The sequence below is a fragment of the Oryzias latipes genome, chromosome 13, assembly GCF_002234675.1.
Source record: "Oryzias latipes chromosome 13, ASM223467v1".
Taxonomy (NCBI): domain Eukaryota; kingdom Metazoa; phylum Chordata; class Actinopteri; order Beloniformes; family Adrianichthyidae; genus Oryzias; species Oryzias latipes.
The window spans coordinates 8,836,762-8,857,673 of record NC_019871.2 but is presented as its reverse complement, the minus strand read 5'-3'; the positions used below and the strand labels follow the sequence as shown (position 1 = coordinate 8,857,673).

Here is a 20,912-nt window from a genome sequence, read left to right as displayed (position 1 = left end):
AGCAAAAACACGATTTTCATTGGAGTGGGTTTTTAAGCACCTTGTTCTTTCATTTTTACCTGATTTGCCCGCTCACACCTTCATCTGCATCAGATGCAGTAATCATGGCAAACACTGTGCCTTCTGGACTGTCTTCAACCACTATGGTGTGGTAGACTTCTTCTGAGAACTCCGGATAGTTATCGTTGACGTCCTCCACCATGACTTGAATCGTCAAGGTGCCATTCAAAGGTGGCAATCCTTCAAATGTAAAGAAGACATTGAGGTTTATGCTTTAGATGCTTTTTTTGTAAAAAATAAATAAATGAAAGGTGTGCTGCAGATCTAATTACCTGAATCAAAAGCAGTGATAGTGACAATGTACAGAGACTGTTTCTCCCTGTCAAGGCTGTGTAAAATCTGAAACACACCATCAGGAGAAATGGAGAACAAACCTCCATCTCCTTTATCCAAGAGGTATATAAGTTGACTGTTTATGTCAAGATCTTCATCCACAGCTGAGACCTGGCCAAACAAACAAAAGAGTCAACAGTAAAAAATTTTTACCAAATCTCCAGAATTCAATGGTCACTAGGGGGAATCACCACCTGCTTTGTTAACTGAGATATCTCCTCCTCATTCTCCTTGACATGAATTGTCAGTGTTTCTGGCACAAAACGGGGAGCAAAGTCATTGATGTCCAACACAGTAATGCTAACAGAAGCAGTAGTAGATCTAGGTACAGTCCCTTGATCTACAGCTTTTATTATAAAGCTGTAATTTGAATCTTTTTCTCTGTCAAGTGCAGACATGACGGTGACAACACCTCGAACTGCGTCCACTACAAATGGACCAGCTGGAGTCAGGATGTACCGCACTTGTCCATTGCGCCCAATATCTTGATCATTAGCTTGAACGCGAAACAAGCTTGTCCCTCTGGAGATATCTTCTCTTACAGACAGGCTGTAGTTGCTTTCTAGAAACTGAGGGTCATTGTCATTGACATCCTCAATGTGCACTGTGAAATTCATTTTGCTTGTCATTTGAGGGGAGCCTTTATCAGTGGCAGCTATTGTTATTATTAGAGTATCCTCCAACTCTCGGTCCAACATCTGCTCTAGGTATACATTTCCACTTGTGTTGTTGATGCTGAATGTCCCATCATGAGTTTTGCTGAGTTGGTACCAAACCTCACCATTGGGTCCAACATCTTCATCCTCAGCGTGTACTGTCATTATAACACTATGCAATGCTGTATTTTCTGGTATACTAACACTTTTGGCAGACACAAATAGAGGAGAATTGTCATTGACATCTTCAACCACAACAAAAATGTATGCTGTACTGGTGAGCTGTAAGGACAATGGGTGACCACAGTCATTTGCCGTCACTGTGAGATTGTAGAAGGATTTTCTCTCTCTGTCTAAGTCTTCACTTAAACATAAACGACCTGTGGAATGAATGAAGAAGGAACTTTCTTCATCACCACTGACCAGTCTTAGTTTTATTTCTGCATTTTCACCTGGAAAGAGGAAAAAAAAACAATATTGTCAGAATGCAAACTGAAACTTGATCAAGCTAAGGAAATGATAATAAAGTACTCCTTTAAAACAAATAAAGCTCTGAGTTATATAAGTTAATACTCATGTATTATCTGGAGCATTTTAAATATTACTTTTGTTTTCATGTCCATTTAGGACAATTATTTCAAACACACCTTAACCCTCCTTTTATCCTTGGAGTCAATTTGACCCCAATTCAATGTTTGTCATTAAAAAAATAATAATAGTTAACCTTTTTCTTTTTACTTTATATTTCATGACTTTTCCTAATTTGAAGGGGACAACTGATTAATCATAAAATTATGATGATTTTTTTTCAATGTGCTAAACAGATATTGCATACATTGGTGTTCCTTGGGGGTCAGTTTAACCCCAGGCTGTTTTAGCTGTGTAAAACTTGTCTGTCTGTGTGTGACCTAACATCCCCACACCTGCAGGAGCAGAGTGGATACTTTTGAGTTGATACGTAACAGGGGTGTGGGGAAACAACTATTGCCACAAGAACTTTGATATTTCTCGTGGTGTGGGCATGTGGGAAATAAGATGACTTGTGAACTCCTGCCAAAATGAGAAAGCCAATGTAGGCTTGTGAGTTAATCACATATAAGTCTTTCCAACTACACATGCCTCCCCACTAAAATGATCATCTCAAGTAAGATAGTTTCAATTGATGGTTATATATTTTATGTTTTATGTATATATGTTATAACGTTGAACTGTAACACTTGAAGGTCACTTTACACAGATAACAGAATTTCCCCATTGTGGGATAAATAAAGTTTTATCTCATCTTATCTCTCAAATGAAGAGCTCAAATAATCACTTTGTCTTCAACATGGCGGACTGTGTTTCTGGTGGGACACACTCCTAGCAAGAAATATGTCTGCAAGGAGCATGTACAAACTATGTGCACATCTTGTGTACAGTAGTGCAGACAAAAAGCTTGACTCTGGGCATAAAGAACTGTTCCAAGTTCTGACTATCTGACTTATGTTCCCATCGTGATTTTCTGTTTCACACAAAAACGTTAAAAAGAAGAAGAAAAAAAAGGAAAAAACGACTCTAACTCTGCCACTGTCACTCTGTCCCAAGCCCAGATAACAAAAGACGAGGGTTAAGTGAGACTTTATAGTGACTAACCACAAATATGTCATAAAAAAGGAGATAAAAACAAGTAAATAAATGTATTCATAAAAGGAAAGGGGGTCACTAACATCAGCCAATATGCTTTATTCTGTGAGAGAGCAAAGGTCATATCATCACCAAAACCAATAGGGTTCAAACTCTTGTGGTTATTAATGTTGTCAGTAAATTTAGGGAAGATTTGTATGAAAACTTTCAAGATACATTAATTCTCATTTAAAAGTTTGGCCTGATGGTGGCGCTAGAGAACAGGTCAACCCACTGATCTGTTTCATTATCAAGGGGTTATTTATGTATTCAACAAATAAACAATGTGCCTGACACAAAAACTTTGTTAACAATTTTATGTAAATCATTTTCTGAAGGCAAATATCCCTGGGGTCAAATTGACCCCAAGGGTGAAATGTGTGAGTAATATTTGAGGAAACTATGTAGGTTGAATAAATTAATTCTTTGGTTGGCTTTTGTGCATTTTCTGAGTATTTTATGTACTGGTAGAATTTATAAAGACATTCCAAGAAAACAAAACATCCTGGATTGAGAAATGACACAAATCTCTGACCTGTTCAATCATTTGTGGTTAATTCAGGATTTACATACCTTTTTCATAATTTACCGGTATGTCAGAATTATTCCAAATGTAACAAAATAGAAATAATATTTAATTTTACAAATATTATTTAGATTCAGTTAAATTAACGGACATTAAAATCAACTGCTAATTTATATATCGTTTTATAGATTTTTTTATAATCTTTTTATAACCTTTTTACAGTAAATCATTTTACTTCCCTGCCACTAGATGGTGCACTTTACAAGTACATTGGAGTGCCATATTGCAGTTCTGCATAAACGTTTTGTTCTTTCCATTTTTTTATTTTACATTGCCCCTGTGGATGAGAAATTTAATAGAGGTTCTGTGTTGTAAATGCAGGCAAATAAAGTGAGTATTAAAAGTATTAAACTACTGTGATCATTCCTGTTTTTCATACTAAAGGTTAAAATTATGTTTCGTCTTACCTTCATCCTTATCGGACACATTCAGCGACAGGAAGCATGTTCCTGCTGATGAGTCCTCCAGCAGAGACACAGTTACGTTTTCCTGACTGAAAACAGGGGGGTTGTCGTTCACATCCAGCACATTGAAGTAAACTCTGACACTGGACACCTGTGAGTCCCCCAGTTGCAGCTCCACAGAGAGAATGTAAAACTTTTGTCTTTCAAAGTCCAGGCTGCGAGATAATAGGAACTCTCCAGAGATGGGGTTGAGTAGGAACAGATTGTTGCCGTCGTCCTCCTGAACTGACAACATGAGAGGCCTGAGACTTTCAAACTGAGATTCCACTTTTCCCACAACCGTTCCTAAAAGCACAGTAAAAAAGTGACACTTAACTTTACACAGAAAAAGATTACTGGAAAATAGCTATTGTATATATAAAAAACAAAGTTATGTGATGCACAATGAAATAGAATAAGTGTGAATTTGAAAAAACTAATACAGATAGTTTTTTAGAGCAACATCAGGATGATGTTTTTTTTTATGTGCTCTTATGTGGGATGATGTCACTAACCTGGTACTGTGTCTTCTCTTACTTGGAATGAATAAACAGTTTTATGGAAATCCATCTGGGTTCGCCATCTGTTATGGGAGTGGGGGCTGACAGCGCCATGCTTTCCCTCAGGATCAACAGATCCATGATACCAGGAGGGAACCATGGGATGCCCTTCAACATCCACAACCCCCCTCCCAGTACTTGCATTTAGCGGATTTCCAGGTAGATTTTCATGCGTAGATACTAGTTCGAAAATCTGGAGAGAGAAAGGATAGACTCCCATTTTTATGGAGGGACAATAGCACTTTTGGTATTCCTCATACAAAAAAAAAAAAAAACGGTATGTTTGCTAATTTAATCAAAAAGTAAATATTTGCAAACTAGACAGCTAACTTACCAGTGCATGTAACAATATGATGACATTTGTCTTTACTTGTCCAGTGCGATCCATTACAACGTTTTTTCCCTGCAATTTTTCTTCCCTATTTGGTTGGCCTATTACCAACCAAGTCCAAGAAATTCTACATAATTAAAAAAAAGCAACATAACATTATTGGTAACTGAACAACTTAACTTCCACACATTGCATCTTTTCAGCAAGTAATCCTAAATGAAATACGTTTTTTGATATTCTTCCTTGTAATTCTTATAGCTGAAAACCACCAAGCAGACAATGATTATTAATAACACAATAACCTTTCAAAATTGTTCCCAAAATGAAAACAAAGCTCAAAAAGAAGCAGAGATGGAGAGTCCTACCATGTTTTCCTGACAGTCTGTTTCCCACAGTCTTCAGACTGCAGGTAAGATTAGACTTTTGGAACAGGGACCTCGTTTTGTGATGCATGTCAGAGGTGGGGGCCGCACCGCTTTCATTCAGGAAATAAAAGGAGAAAAGTAGGGGGTGGGTGATAGTTTCGTTTTAAATTAAAATATCATTTAAAAAAACTATTGCATTTGGGAATAAGTCTATATTGGTAATGTGTTTAAATACTAATAATTGACTTTAAAATCAGTAAAAGAAAAATCTGTATCTTCACACACAACTATTTTTAGTAGCTTATCTAATAATTATAACCCACAAAAGATTAACTAGTCCTAAAGTGACCCTTTAGAGACCGTTTATTAGCTTTCTCTTGACAAAGTGCAGGAGTCCTAGTCTGTTTCTAAGTTAGTCTCTCTGAAAGGAAACCACTGTGCCTTCGTTCTCGTTTCCAGAGCCCACTAAGGACAGTCCTTTGTACCGCTGTTGAAAATTTTCCAATAAATGGACACGTGAGCTCGCTTTAAGTGACTTTTAGGGCACAGGGATTGAAAGATTGTCTCTAGTTACCGTCAGTCTGAACTTAAAACCAGTAAAGAACCAATTATTAATGTTTGTCTTTGCAAAAAGAGAGGAACTAAAATTTACTATGGAAATTAGTTCCTTGATTATTTTCTGATCAGATATGTCCCATCATATGTTGCTTCCTTGTGAGTAGCTTTTTCTTGATAGGCACATACTTTTACCATTTGTACTCAAGAATTTCTGGACCAAAATACACTTGTTTTTCAAAGTAAATCAATGAAACCTGAGAATAAAACAATATATAAGGGCTGTAACTGTGCTGTACTGACTATAATGTTATCTGCAAGATTAATGTTCATAAATCAATAACAAAAAGTTTCCTTTAATGTAAATTGCAGCTATAAACTGATGTTTGCCATTGATTTTCTCATCTTTTTATGGAAACTTCCCAAAAAAAATGCATTTTTATTTTCCCTTTTAGAACATTCTGAATAAAATCAGCTTTAACTAGCTTTCATATTATTTTACAAAACCTAAACTACATAAAATCTAATTATTTAAAGAATTTGCAATACTTGTTTTTATGGCTCCCTCAAAAACAGAGATGTAAAGAAAAACAAGTCTTAAAAAAACTTTATTGAGACATTCTTAAATGTCAACAGCTGCATTTGATATTAGAGTGGTATTCAAAGAATAAAAAGACCCCAGGACAATACATAAAAAAATATTTCTTAAAAAAAAAGAAAAAACATTGTACACAACCAACTCTGTAATCTCATTTTTGAGTCGAAACATCTAGACACTAGTTACTTTCATACTGATATGTAGTCCTAAATAGTTGTTCATTATGGCAGGAATAAAATTCTATCACTAGAAAACCCTTAAACTTAGGATATGTAGTGATAACTTTACAAAAAAACAAAAAGAAAACAAAGCAACACTGTACATTTTTAAAACATTAAATATACACATGGTTTTTGTTCAGAGTTTTGCTTCAAGATGAATCGAGTACATTAGGATTTTATGGCATAAACAAAAATTCAGGTCCAATCCACACATAATGCACTAATCATCCTCATCTTCTTCCTCTTCCTCCTCCTCCTCCTCTCCTTCTTCCTCTTCATCAGCGGCAGAAGCTGATTCTGAATCGACTTTGCCTTTTGTACGGTAAGCAACGATGTCCTTTGAAGAGAACCGAAAATGGGTTTAGAACAACTGATGTTATCTTAAATCAAATCTTCAAAGTAAAAAATCTTTGAGACAGAAACAGACATTTTTCTTTCTTGTACTCACTTTGTCATATTTCTCCTTCAATTTGGCCGCCTTCTTCTCGTACGGCTGCTTCTCCTCCGCAGACGAGCTGTTCCACATCTCCCCGAGTTTCTTGGCGGTGTCGCCAATGGAAAGTCCGGGGCTTTCACTTTTTATTTTGGGGCGAAAATCTGCACAGAAAAGAAAGAAAGCAGACCTGTGGGGGGAAAATGTGTTTAAGCTACAGCTACAGGAAATGAAGAAAACTAGATGAAAGGACTGAGAAAAAAAGAGGAGGGAGAGAACATACGGCGGTCTCTTTGGAGCATTTGGGTCCTTGAATCGTTTCTTCTTCTGCCCCTTGGGGGGTACATAATTCTTCATTTCTCTCTCATAACGCACCTTGTCTTGTTTGGCCATATCTTCAAACTTGCCTTTCTCTTTAGGTGACATTGTCTAGAAGGGATAATAAATAAAAACACTTTAAAAAGGAGATTTTATATTAAGAAGAAATCATAAATATTTTTTTTATACCTTCCATCGCTCAGAGCATTTCTTGGAGAATTCCGAAAAATTGACTGAAGCATCAGGGTGTTTCTTCTTGTGCTCCTCTCGGCATGTTTGCACAAAGTAAGCATATGAGGACATTTTGCCCCTTGGCTTTTTTGGATCCTTCACCATCTTGGCTTAACTTAGGGAAGAAAATATAGATGTATGACAAAAATCATGCAATAGTAGAGCCAGTATGCTAATATTCCTTAGCTCAACTGTCTCCCTGCTGCTTTGTCAGTCCCATCTATTGTTTAAACAAGGAGGTAGGGGAGGGGGGGTGTCTGATGATCTATGTATGAGGAGGCCAAAAATGATGCTTCTTTGAAAATATATGCATAAAGATACGACGTTGTCCCCCCTCCCCCCAAAAAACTGAGGTAAAAGTAGCAAGATAAGTTTAGTTTTGTATTTGTTTGGTGGTGCATCTTCCTAAATGACAGTCAGAGCCGGCTTCAGATTGGACATGAACGCAAAGGCATTAGCGTCTGCCTGCCTCCTCTTGTGATTGCCCGCTAGCTGCTCGTTAGCATTAGCTCGGAGCTAAACTAGCCCGCCGCGATGCTAATCTGACGAGATCCTCATTAAAATGGCTGATTAGACCGCTAACAATGGGCTGGCGACGCCATTCAAACAAAAGCTTTTACGTCCCCCACCTCCTTCAACAACATGCCTTTACGAAAACTTTCAACGGGAAACTCAATGATTAGCTATAATTATTGGTTGAAACTGTTGAAAAAGAACGGGGGGAAATGTCCAGCGCCTGACACTGACTGAGAGCGTTCCGCAGCGGTTACCGTTACGGCAAAAGCTAGCAGCAGCACCAGCTCCTAGCTGCTCGCTGCCTGCTGCTGCCTGTGGCTTCCCCAAGATGACACAGCTGAACCAAAACATGCAGTGGTTTGGACATCGTCTATGTTGAGAAAAAATCCAAAACCGAAGCCAAGGTCGTCAGTGATCTTCTTGTGTAACACTTAGCAACATATGTAATTTATCAGTCAGAGACTTAGTATAAATTAAATCACCGCCCGGTGCTTTGACCATCATTACGTCGTTAATGTTTACTCGGAAACCGCTTAGGATGCTTACCCCCTCAGCCGGCTGCTCGTCTCAAACAATGGGACTAATAGCACCGTCCCTTGCCGCGGTCGTTCGGCTGAGGGGATCGGGCTGTGTTTATCCTGAGCGGAACGCTCGGCTGTCGGACATTGGCTGCCGCCAACTCCTTGGAGTATCCTATTGGGCACTGGCTGCCTCGGCCGGGCTGGATGTGCGGTTGGCTGCCCCGGAATACGGCAGCTCGGTGGCGCCAAACTTGAAGCTGGACCAACTGTCAGCGTCCATCAGTGATGGGACACATGACACACACGGGGGGGGGGGGCTTTGAAAAAACCCTTTCTCTGAATTTTAAACACGTTTTTAAACAGCTAAAAGTTGTCTTAGCTGGTCATTTGTAACTTTAATAGTTAGAAGTTATGAACAGAAATGTGATAACTAAAATAAACAAGTCAAATGGTTAAGTAAAGCATAATAGGGGTGGGATTTTATACTTTCATTTCCTTTTTGGCAAACCTCCCATTTAATGAATTCAATGCATCATGTAAAGCAGGGGTGTCAAACTCATTTTCACCGAGGGCCACATCAGCATAGGGGGGGTCTTCAAAGGGCCAGATATAACTTATACATGTAACTAAGTGTAATGAAAAATAAATGTAACTACTCCTTAATGTTAAACAACTCATTATTTATTTATTCTAATTTTTTAAAGTAACAATTACAGTTGCATAGAAAACATGTTTGCTTGTTATCCCAGCAGAAATCCTTTTAAATTTTGTCCGCTTATTAAAACCCACATAACCCTATAAATGAAGGGTCCAACTGTCCAAGTGAACAAAGAAAAATAACATGAAACTGAGCTCGAAAGAACATGTAGTACACATGTAACATTTGACAAAAAAAGGCTGCACACATCCAACTGATGGTTGGATGACAACAATTTGTCTGCATACACACATAAGACCTGCAAACATTGAATAATTACAACAGCAACATAAATAATATGAATTGACTAAAAACATTTTTTTAAAGAAATCAAAAACTTTTATGCCCTCGTGGGCCACATAAAATGACATGGCGGGCCACATTTGGCCCCCTGGCCTTGAATTTCACACATGAGATGTATAGTATTTTTAAGTACAAATATGTGTATTTATGATTAAGGGTAATTATATTGCATTTCCTCACACATGCATTACATGTGTGTGAGGATAGATAGATAGATAGACAGACAGACAGACGGATTTTAACTTTCATTTTTTCCAATCTAGTATGTGTATATCTCTTTGGTTTGTCCCTTTTTGTATTGTTTTTGTTCTGATTGGTTAAAATAAATCAATTCCAATTCAAATATTAGCACTTTCATAGCTTAGCAAAATCAAAGTTCAGTATGTAGCCTTTTAAAATTGTCTCCATCCATCCATCCATTCCAACCTTTTTTTTTTGACTAATTGAGTGCTAAAATTTTCTTGTTTACTCCTAATGTTTTTTTTTTTACTACTCTTTACCTTTTTTTCCTTTTTTTAATTTAAAGCAGGTTGATGGCACCAAATATACTGGCACAGGGTTTGATTCCCAGGGGGTGAGATTAGCATCATCTAGTGTGGGTCCTTAGGCAAGACCCTTCACGCTGCTGCCTACCTATGTAGCCATAAGGAGGTCCAAGTCTGGGTCTCCCTTTGCCGGTCTCCATCCCAGATAAAATAAAGGGTTGTGTCAGCAAGGGCTTCTGGTGTAAAAAAAACTCTTTGCCAAACCAAATGTGTGGATCAGTGAAAGCTTATTCAATGTGGCGACCCCAGAGGGAATGTGTCGAAAGGTGACCAAAACATTTTCCTTTTGAATTTGTTTGAAACAATGTTTTTTTTTCTTCTAAAAAAAACAACTATTGTAACAAAAAATAACTATTATTAATTTTTAGTTGATTTACTGTAGTATTTAACAGATGAAGCTGTAACTTTACAACAACTTTAAAATATTTAAAACAACAATAGAAATCAACGAAATAAATCAATATCACAACTTTTTTTTTGGCACAACTTTTTCTGCCTACTGAAAAAGAATGTGAAATAGCATAATTAGATCACGTGTCTGGGGAACTATATCAGACTTTGTGGTGCAGTTACATTTTTAATGAATGAGGCCCCCCACAGAGCCCCCATTCAGTGACAGTTTTCATGAGCACAGTGAGATCAGCTCAGTCAAGTCCAGATGAAGCTGATAGTTTCCTCTTTTTAAATCCCCAGGATTGAACATATTTCACCAAATTATTTATTTTATCTGGAACTGGAAGCAAAAACTGAAAAGCTTTTATTGTGAGCTCTACCAGAACAACCCTATAAGACTGAGTTCTCAGATGGCAGATAAAGGTAGGTTAAAGGAAAGGTCTGGCTTTAAAATTGAATTATTTAATCTTTGGTTTGTGACAATGAATGTCCTATGCTATTTTGGTAAAGATTTAAGGATTTAATTTAATTTAGGATTGTGTAACATGTTTCTTTATTTAAAACAAAATAATGGGCATACCTTTTTGTCAGTTTTCGATATGGGGAAGTAAAAGAAAAATGTTGAATTGATATTATTAAAAAAGAAAATACAAAACTAATTAATTAAATATACTAATCAGTAACCAATTAAAACAATTTCTTTTATTTTGTCAGGTAAAAAAAGTTTTCTTTGTTTGTTTTAATGCAATAATTCATCCTTCTAATGATGAACTTCCACTTTAATTCAATTTAAACAGTTTTTCATCAGTAAAAAGATATAATTTTGGAATGGGAATTTAAAAAATAATGCATGTCTAATCAACTAGTGTTAAAATTGAGTTGAACATGTCAATTAAAATCCAGCTGATTTACAGCAGTGACTTTGTTTTATTAGGATTTTCTAAAGCTTATTTTCAGTTTTTGTCTTTTTCTTAGATGACAAACAGTGTTGGAAACCTTATGAAACATCCTACAAAAAAAATTTTGTTTATCAGCCAAACTCTGCTGCAGACATCTCACAGTAAGTTTCACGAGCTTCATTAATAAATTAGAAAATTACTGTTAACATGTGTCAATGCGTTTTACTTTTTATGCCTATGCAGACCTCCAGTGTCCACCTCATTCAAAGACTCCTATGAACCTCTTGGTGTAACTGAATACACTAAGGAGTTCTACTGGAAAACCGCCTGTAAACCCAAGAGCATTAACATAACTGATTCAGGACAAAGAAGAAACAACCCTCATCCAAGCCAGGTTGGTTTTGTAGGTTGCACAGCCACAGAGGGTGAATGTTTACTTGGTAGTGTAAAAAATCTGAATAACTCAGTCCTACTACACTGTTTTTTTCAAAGGCTTTCATGTTGTGGACTCTACCCAGGGATGCTCTACAGAATTCCAGGCATGTAGCTGTACCTCTTGAAGCTCCCCCATCAGAGGAGAAGATTCTTGAGGCAATAAAGGCACAGTACCGCTCCATCTACAAACGTGACTTCACGGGAATGTATCGAGGTAGAACGTGTTTTGCTGCTTTAGTCATTTTTTATCTTAATGTTTTGCAAAAGATGAATTCAGAAAATGAAATTGTGTGTTTTTGTTTTTTTATTTTATTTTGATAGGATGTGATGGAAGTAATATGGCAGATGGACAGATTGTACCTATGCAAAACAGGATTGGAAGCCAGGGCACCCATATCAACTAAGGCTGGTACTTTTAACAAGCCAAATCAAAAAGCAGAGATGCTTGCAAATGTATTCAATGCAGTAACAGAACTCCACATGGGGGCTGCTGTGGTAAAGTCTGCTCTCAGATAAGAAAAGATGATCAGAACCACCATTACCGTCGCTGTATGTGAGCCACAATCCAAGTGTGTTGTTGTTCCTACGATTACAATCACTCATTTGCACTCAGCATAAGAACTGTGATCACATGTGTAAGAATATAAAAGTTACATGGTAGCAGTTTTTTAGACTGTTCCTCCAGGTTTTAGGTCAAATCAATCTCAGGAAGGTCAGAATTTAGTATTTTATTGAAAAATACTTCTTTCTAACACACAAAAGACTGTTTTATTTTTTTGTGCGTTCACAGAAAGCAAACAGTAAAAGCATTATATCTGACATTTGTCCAAATAAAAAGAAAAAAAAGAAGATTCCTGCAGGCATGCAGTCTTCTTTTTCTCTGCAGAGGATATCAAGCTGGCTGGAACCACACTAAAATATTGGCAGTTTTAATAAGCTCCTTTCATGTACTTTAAACAAGATCCAGATACACATTTAATCAACATGTCCAATTATGTAGCCACCTCTCTGACCACTGCTGATTATTGAAGTGTGACTTTAGACTCGACTCACTGTTTGATGTTTGTATCGAGTGTGTTTGCGGCACCAAATTAGAACTCAACCGGGCCGTTCTTTTTCCGCCTTCCCCGTTTCATCATTCTCATTTTCTGCTGCCCCAATCAACTCTTTCATCCATTTTATAACAAGGCTGTGTCCAAAACATGATCAAAAGTTTGGTGTTGTGAAATGCTGTGTCCACCAAGGAAATGTGCTATGTTGTGCTTTAATCTCTGCCAATTTGTATGAGGAAAAAACACACAGTTGTTGGTTAATTTTCAATAAATAACGTCTCATATGTTTGTCAAATTTAAGTATTTCTTAATTTAAAAAAAAAAAAAATCAAAACGTTCATTACCTGTTTGCTCCATTTTTAATTTAATGCTAAAATGCAAAATAAAAAATAGTTTTTTATTTTAGTTTATAAATTGTTTTTCAAAAAAAATTTTTTTTAAATACTTTGGAATAATACACAATCTAATTATGTTGCATTATACATTTAGAATCCAAAGTTTTGTAAGTTTGGAGCATTGAAATGCACACAAAAACAGGATACAAATAAATAAAATCTTATATATATTCTTGAAATGAGCAAAAAAAAAAATATAAAATATATATATATATATGAATTTGCCCGTGCGGTAAGAAAGATTTCCTTACCACAAATTCTTACTTTAAGAATAGAAATCAAGTCCCTTAGACACATTTTCTGAAACTCAGATTATTTTACAAAAAAAAATTCTCGATTTTTCTTGCAAGACTGCAGATAAAACATTTTTTCTTTGTTAAGATTCAGTCTTTGCATTGTGAGTCTAACAGAGTCAACAGGTTCTCTGCATGTGCTTGGTCATGTTTTGAGTTATGTAGTCCCTCCCGTCACTCTTGGTTTCTTAGTTACCATGATGCCAGGTGTAATGTTAGAGCCAGTGTCAGGTAGACTGATGTTGGATCTATCTGACTAATGTCAGTTTGAATGTAAGACTGGGAAAAAAAAACGTATATATATATATATATTTTAGTAACCTTGTTCATGTTAAAAAGTTTGCAAAGAGGAGAATTGATCAGCAATGTCATTGAGGAGAAACGTTCGCTCTTCTTCAGCTTCAGGAAGATTAGAAACCAAATCTGGGTTCAGGTACTGGATGTCTCATTGTTTTTCTGAGTTGATTGCTTATCTTCTTGTGATTTCACAGTTTAACTTGTAATTTGTGTTTATGTGTTTTGTCCTTTTTCTATAAAGCTCCTTGATTTACCCCATGAATTGTTCTGCCTTGGCTTTTAAACATACAATAAAAATAAAAAAGCACAAAAGAATAATAGAAAAAGTGTTTACTTATAAATATTACTGAAAGAGCTGTTTTTTTTTCATGGTACATGGGCTCTGTTGCAAAGAAGGACGTCTGACCTTTGTTATTTACAATCACAACAGTGCAACACAGACTAAAAATGAGTCAAAGTTTTGGTTTGATTATGAACTTGCAGCTTCCCCTTTGCACATGCTGATAGACTGGAGAAGAAGAGACACCTGCCCAGGCCAGGGGACTTGGAGGATTTCACAGCAGCTAAACATGTGCGCTTCAGTGAGGGGGAAAAGGAGCAGCCCGGGTGGTTGGTGCGAGAGCTGCTGAAACACAACCGGCGAAGACACTCTGTTACGCTTGGAGACGAAATTCAAGTCTTTAATAAGCAGCACAGCAGTTTTCGTTCAGCTGACAGCCTTCAGGTGTGGTTTTTAAAAACCAAAAACGGACTAAATGTTTTTTTAAAATGGGTTAAAAAGTGAATGACTTGATGCTTTTCAAGCTTTTTACTTCTTCAGAGCTGCCGCTTTTGGCCTGAAGATGTCACCAGAGTGCTGTAGTGATCACGAAATATGCAGGTTTCATGTCAACTGTAAGAAGCAAAAGGATGCGATATAGTGACAGACGAGCTCATTTTACTTAGTGAGCTCCTTAAACCCAGTAATGATCACATAAAACAAGCCCATTGCTCTGAGCCAACCATTCAAAAGGTCCTGAGCAGTTCAGAGTCAAGCTTTCAGCCTGACAGGAATGATGGAATGATGCAGGAGGCTGTGTTGCAAATGCACCAGCTCAAGTTCTTTCAGTCACAGATATGTGACACACTCTCCTGCTTAATGCGAGGAGCAATGTGCCATAACAGATTAGGGGGGGGAGCTCAGGAGTTCAAAGTTGTGCATCTCTAATAAAGGGATTTGGAAAGCAGTCAAGGATATGTGACTAGTTTTAGCACCCCCATCACTCTGGATGATTAAACACTTATCTCACTAATTCAGGGAATACTGTGGGGAAACCTCCATTCTGGCTAGATCCTTGAGAAATGAATCTGTTTATCCCTCTGTTTTTGTATATTCTTGTGTAAGCATATGACCACCATGCATTAAAGAACAGTTGCTAGGAGACCAGAGAAAGTCCTAGGAAAGACAATTGAAAGAAAGGAAGTAACCTCAAATTTGACCATTGCCTCTGATGTGCTCATTACAATGACATCATTGCCTCAGGAAAGAGCCTTGATAATGAACTGTAAAATATTTATTGTTAATGGGTTCTCTCTCCTTTTTAGACCCCCGACTTTAAAAACTGCTTGGTGAGTTGACTTTGTGTCCTCTAAAAGAAAATTGTATTTAATTCAACTTTGATACTTCCATAACGTCCATAATCATATCTATAATTATAATGACCCCATCTGTTCTTTTTCCATTCTAAGTTAGATGAAAAGATATCGTTGGAAAGTCTGCAGAAACTCAAACTAACTTTCGAGGTACTGGGATGATTGTAATAAAAATACCCAGTGATTTATTTTGAGATGGAACAATGGGTTGTTTTCTAAAGGAATATGAAGATAGAGGCTTAAGATGCATCGATGAGAGGGCTTTTGGACGTGCAGTGAAGACGTGTTTTGGTTTGTCTAACACGGTGAGACAGCTCGACATTTGTCTTCACATCTTTTCCCTCTTAATGTTCTCACTAACTGACCTTTCCACGGCTAAAAATATTTCCGTACTTAATTAACTAGAAAAAAGTGTCATTGTCCTCTTTTGGATTTCACAGAGCAATGAACAGATTCATGGATTATTCAAGAAGATTGATTATTTAGATCAAGGAAAGATTTCTTGGGTAAGGTGATATTTCAGTATTAGTTTCCCATTAGGTTTACACTTGTTGAGTCATTTACCACGTCAAGTGTAACTGAAGCTTAAAAGAAACAAATGCAACAAAAAATAAAACCTTAAAATTGGGATTTATTTAGTTTTTATTAATTCTGTGTCACAGTCTCTGTGTGTTACAGTCTCATCCAAATATCTACTGTTAGATTTTTCTCTTTTTTTTGTTACAAATTATAAATGCTTCGGCTAAAGTTATTAAGATGTTTAATTTCTAGTTTAAACCAGATTAGCTTTTGAAATAATCTTGTCTTTTCATGGATTTCTGCTTTGTAAGTAGAGTATAATGTTGATTTAACATAAAGCTATTTGATTCAGGGTGACTTCTGCACACACATGGTGCACGAATATCAAGAAAAGCAAGAAACTTTGAGGCGCAGCAAGCAGATGGCCTTTGCTTTACCAGCCAAAGTGAAAACTCTAAGTCATGATTTTCCCATTGTCAACATCCACTCCACCCACGACGGCAACATGTTCACGGTCAGAGAAGATGGGCTCGTTTGTCACTGGAGTGCCAAACTTCAACCTCAGAGGACCAAACAGATTTTTGTAAGTTTTAAACCTTTTGAAATCTTCTTGCTGAATCTTTTTATTCTTTCCCCAAACTTAACATTTTCTTTACTTTTTACTTTATGCATCTGCTGACAGTGCACATTTCAGACCAAATCTACACTTATCAAGAAAAAAAAAACAATAATTTCAGAAAAAATTTACTATATAATAAAAAATGTTAATAACTGTCAAAACATTTTTTTAATATTACACATTTTGCTGGTTACATCTTAGGTCAGAACAGTATGAAAAAATGGTAAGACATAAATGAAAATAAAGTTGATTTTATTGCATTAATGCTTTCCAAAAATTAAAAAAACAACAGCTTTTTTTTCCCTTGTTGGCACAAAAGGTCTCAAAATGTATTGTATTATAAAAAATGTATATACATTTATAATGAGGGCTCAAAACTTTACCAAGAGAATACTAGAAAATACCTCAAACTTTTTTTAAATATTTTCAAATCCTTTCAATAGTTTTTATTCAAATTGTTGTTCTCACCCAAACTCCTGTGTCGTTTTCTAGCACAGTGTTTTTGCAGAGCAGCAGTGGTTCATTAGACATTTGCCTGAGTTCTGGGTGGAACTGACTGCCGCTGCTTCCCAAACATCCTTCTTATCACACTTTCCCCAGCTAGCCCAACGCAACTCCAATCTAACACTAGCGGTGCAACAAAAACGGCGAACAATGTTGGAGCTATTCAGCCGTGTAGTTTTAAGGCCAGATTCCAGCTCAGACGAGGACAAGAAGAGGAACAGTATTTGGATCTATTTGTCTTCAAGTGGATGCATCAGAATGTAGAGTAGCAGGGAGCTTAGCACCTACGTCACTGCTATAGGCTTTTCCCAATGCAACCCTTTTCGTCTCCTCCTGATTCACAACGATTTGAATTATAAATACCGGTACTCAAAAAATGCTCTTAAGACATATGCTCTGAGTTTTATATGAAGAACAAAAAATGTTAAAAACACCAGAAATACTATTTTTATTGGAGTAGGTCTGTAAAACTTTTAAATTTTAGACATAGTTTCAGAGAACAAATTGCCTTAACCTTTCTATATCATTTGCTGCTAATTTTCAATGGACCATTCAAACCAGGATTCCACTTAATTGTTAGATGTCAGAGCTCTGTCTCCCCCTCTGGTCACCAGTGGGAACTGTCTCCAGAGTCATGAATGTACTTCATCTCCTAGAAACCCCAGCTCACAGCTCCTGGATGCCTCACACCTGACTCTCATTTACAAATCACTCACTGCACTACTGCACTGCGCTGAGCATCACTCAGTGGGAAGTATAATTTGTGCCACTCTGCCTTCATTACTGAGCATTGTGTCCGGAAATAAGCTTCTGTTTCCAGACCCCGTTTCTGGCTCCGTTTGGCTGCTGCCTGTTGCCTGCCCTGGCTCTCGCTTGGATCCTGAATACCCCTGACGTCTCTGATGCCCTTTTGCTTGTTATTGACCCCTGCCTGCCTGACCCTGATTTAACTTTGAGGACTTTTAGCTGAGCTAACAAACCTGCTGCAACCTGAACCAGCCGTCTGCTGGTTCTTATGACATTAATGAGCATCATCTTGAACGGAAAAAATACTGAAGGATTGTTTTTTTAAATATATCATTGGAAACCAATTCAGACAAAAAGTAATTGTATTTATAAAGTAATACATACAATTACATTTCTTTTTTAATTCCGTTCCAATAGTGTACTCAATTTAATCTGCTGAAATATTTTAGTATGATGCAGTTATTGTGACTTATTTTGTTTTTCTCCTCCATCAATCTATGAAGTTTGTATGTTTAAGTGAAAAAAAGCACTTTATAAATACATACAGTACATGCATACAAAAGTGCTCGTCAGAGCAAGAAAAATGTTTTTTTTTCTTTTGACAGAATGGAGGATCTGCTCGTAAAACATCAAAGTGGGCAAGTGATTTCACACTGATGGAGGAATACAACAAGCTCATTATTGGAACTGGGTATTGGAAAAATTAGATTCAGAAAAAGCCTTTTAGCATGTTCTTTTTTCAATAAGTCATCTAAATTGTTTGTGCACGCCCATTTTCTCTTTCAGGAGCAGAGAGATACAGTTTTATGAACTTCCAACCTTAAAACCTTGTTGTCAAATAAGTGCCCTGGACTCTATTCCTCTGACTGTAGATTGCAGGTGGGTCAACTTTCTGCACCATCTCTGACAAACACCAGTGTCTGATGCTCCTAATGGGTTTTTTATTCCTCCATGCCAAAGCTCCACTGGCCCTGATAAATGTTGTGTGCTATATGGAGACACAGAGGTGGGTTCATTGTTAGAGATGAATCAAAGTTGACTGTAAATGTCAAGGCTGAAGCACTGATGAGTTAATTTTGTGTTGCAGGGATGTGTGAACATCTTTTTAATATCCTCTGCTAAGTATATATTCAGGTAATGTTGCTTTATGAAAAGCTGCAAAATCATGTTTCCCCATGTTATTTAAAGGAATGAAAGGCATAAAAACAGGCTTAAAGCTTGTATCATTTTAATTCATGAAACTTTGTTCTTGTATTGTCACAAAAGCTACCTTGTCGTTCCTTAACAGAATTCTCTTAACAATGCCATAACACCACAATGTGGAGACACTGCAGCTCATTGAAATATAATCAGATGAATTCAGAATCATTGAAACAATTTTGAACATGATATAAGTTGCTTCTCACTATTTTCCCAATAATCTATATGTCATAAACTCTTGTTGTCAGTTCTTAGCTGTCTTCTTGCCAGTAACCGCTCTGCAGCATGTCTCCACTGGACCGAACAAGCGTGTAAAAAGTGTTCAACCTGACGTTAAGACAGGCGTTCAAAACTTCTGAGTGAAATATAAAGATTGAATGAATTAAAAGGACTTCCATAACTTCTGTCTGGTTGCTTTGCCCCGCCCTCGTAATTCCTGACCAATGAGTGAAGTGATTTTTAGTTGTGTGTTTTTTTTGCAACTCTTGGTTCGAATGACGAAAGGCCGCTTGATGGATCAAACACAAGGTTTGGAGCTCGATCCGGACCAAATTACGCGGACTGGGTCCGGAAAAAACGGTTTTCCCAGTCAGAAAACACCCTTAAACACATTTTTTGAATAACCAAAAAAAGAAAAGAACGACCCTGGGAGTATTTCAGGAAGGCAATTCGAGCAGTGTGTTTACCTGGTGACTCCTCCCTGCGGGCGGTTTAGTCTAATTAACTCACCTGTTCATTCTTCCATTTCCGCGAGCTCTGCGTTCATCACCCCACCCTCCTTTCCGGCTTCCACCTGTGAGCTCCGTTAGGTGTAGTTTAATATCCTACGTTTTCTATGGAGATCTTTGTTTTATGTATCTGAACGAGCCTTATGCCAAACCAAAAGAAATATGGAAACAAATCTTTACTGCATGAGTTTTCTGACTGAAATGCAAAATACACAATTTGGAATTTGGGGTAAATTTTCAACATTTTGGCATGACATTTATAAAAATTCTTTGGGGGTTCGAAGAGAAAGCTGTATGTATTAAGAGCCTTTGCCAAAGGAAAAAAATAGAAGGATTTAGAACATAGTAGGAATTTTAGCAACCACCATAAGTTAGAATTTTGAAATGACAAAAATAATCTTTTTTTTTCACTAAAAACTTGATGTCATAGTAACTTTTACTATATGGTTGTTTACCTGGATATTCTTCTTTAGTTTGATATCTTTATTGAGCTCACATTTTCTGCCACACATTCATTTTTAGCACAAAGTTGAAGTTATACAGAGCTTGTTAGACCACATCAGGGTTTTTTTTCCTGCTAAAACAATTTCGAATTCTACTCATTTTCTTACTTTGTGGTGTCTTCTGCAGCAATAGTGATGTTGCATAGCAACTTTGCATACATTTCTTCATCAAAATAGCTATGAGTCATATCACCAAGTCTGTAAAAATAATTACTTTGGAGGGAAGTGCCAATCAAAGAGACTGTGAAGCTGAGCTTTATGACACGAGCTTAGTTTAAGGCTTTACAGTTAATTTTCTCTTTTTTAATTTTTTTTTTTTTTACAGATCATGGAATGTATTACCAAAAATGGAAAATGTGCCCACCATAACAGTTTCCAGCGCTGTGCTTTCTCCAGATGTGACATTTATTAGATGGAAAGCTCACAGTGACTGGGTAACAAAGGTAAACTTTACATTTACAGGTTTAGCCTATGGGTCAAGTTTAGCATTAAAAATAAAATAAATAAATAAATAAATAGAATTAAAAAAAAGGTTTTCAAACAAGTAAGGCAAGTATTTTACATCAGACTTTATTAGTAAATGTTACTGGGTTGTGTGCAGTTTGATGGGGTTCTGAGCTCTGTGAAAGGTTGTAACTCTGCATTCATTTTCATCCATCTGTCACTGTTTCCTAGTGCCAGTCTCCCAGCTCTTTCACTAGAACCACTTCCCCTCACCAAGCTGCAGCACCATGCCTGCCCTGCAGGGTTTCTGTAATCAGG

General features: G+C 36.9%; 2 protein-coding genes across 2 annotated transcripts; both read right to left on the bottom strand.

Annotated features, from left to right (window-relative positions):
* Positions 1 to 338: 338 nt before the first annotated feature.
* Positions 339 to 4,381, bottom strand: LOC110016282 (protocadherin Fat 4-like). The gene is made up of 3 exons (XM_023961833.1): positions 4,321 to 4,381; positions 3,705 to 4,046; positions 339 to 1,525 (listed from the first exon to the last, which is right to left on the bottom strand). Exons 1-3 carry the CDS (start codon positions 4,379 to 4,381, stop codon positions 561 to 563), a joined length of 1,368 nt encoding a protein of 455 aa, XP_023817601.1. The 3' UTR covers positions 339 to 560.
* Positions 4,382 to 6,142: 1,761 nt separating this feature from the next.
* Positions 6,143 to 8,625, bottom strand: LOC101156596 (high mobility group protein B1). The gene is made up of 5 exons (XM_004075302.4): positions 8,415 to 8,625; positions 7,311 to 7,467; positions 7,087 to 7,232; positions 6,819 to 6,993; positions 6,143 to 6,707 (listed from the first exon to the last, which is right to left on the bottom strand). Exons 2-5 carry the CDS (start codon positions 7,455 to 7,457, stop codon positions 6,591 to 6,593), a joined length of 585 nt encoding a protein of 194 aa, XP_004075350.1. The 5' UTR covers positions 7,458 to 7,467; positions 8,415 to 8,625; the 3' UTR covers positions 6,143 to 6,590.
* Between the last annotated feature and the right edge of the window lie 12,287 nt (positions 8,626 to 20,912).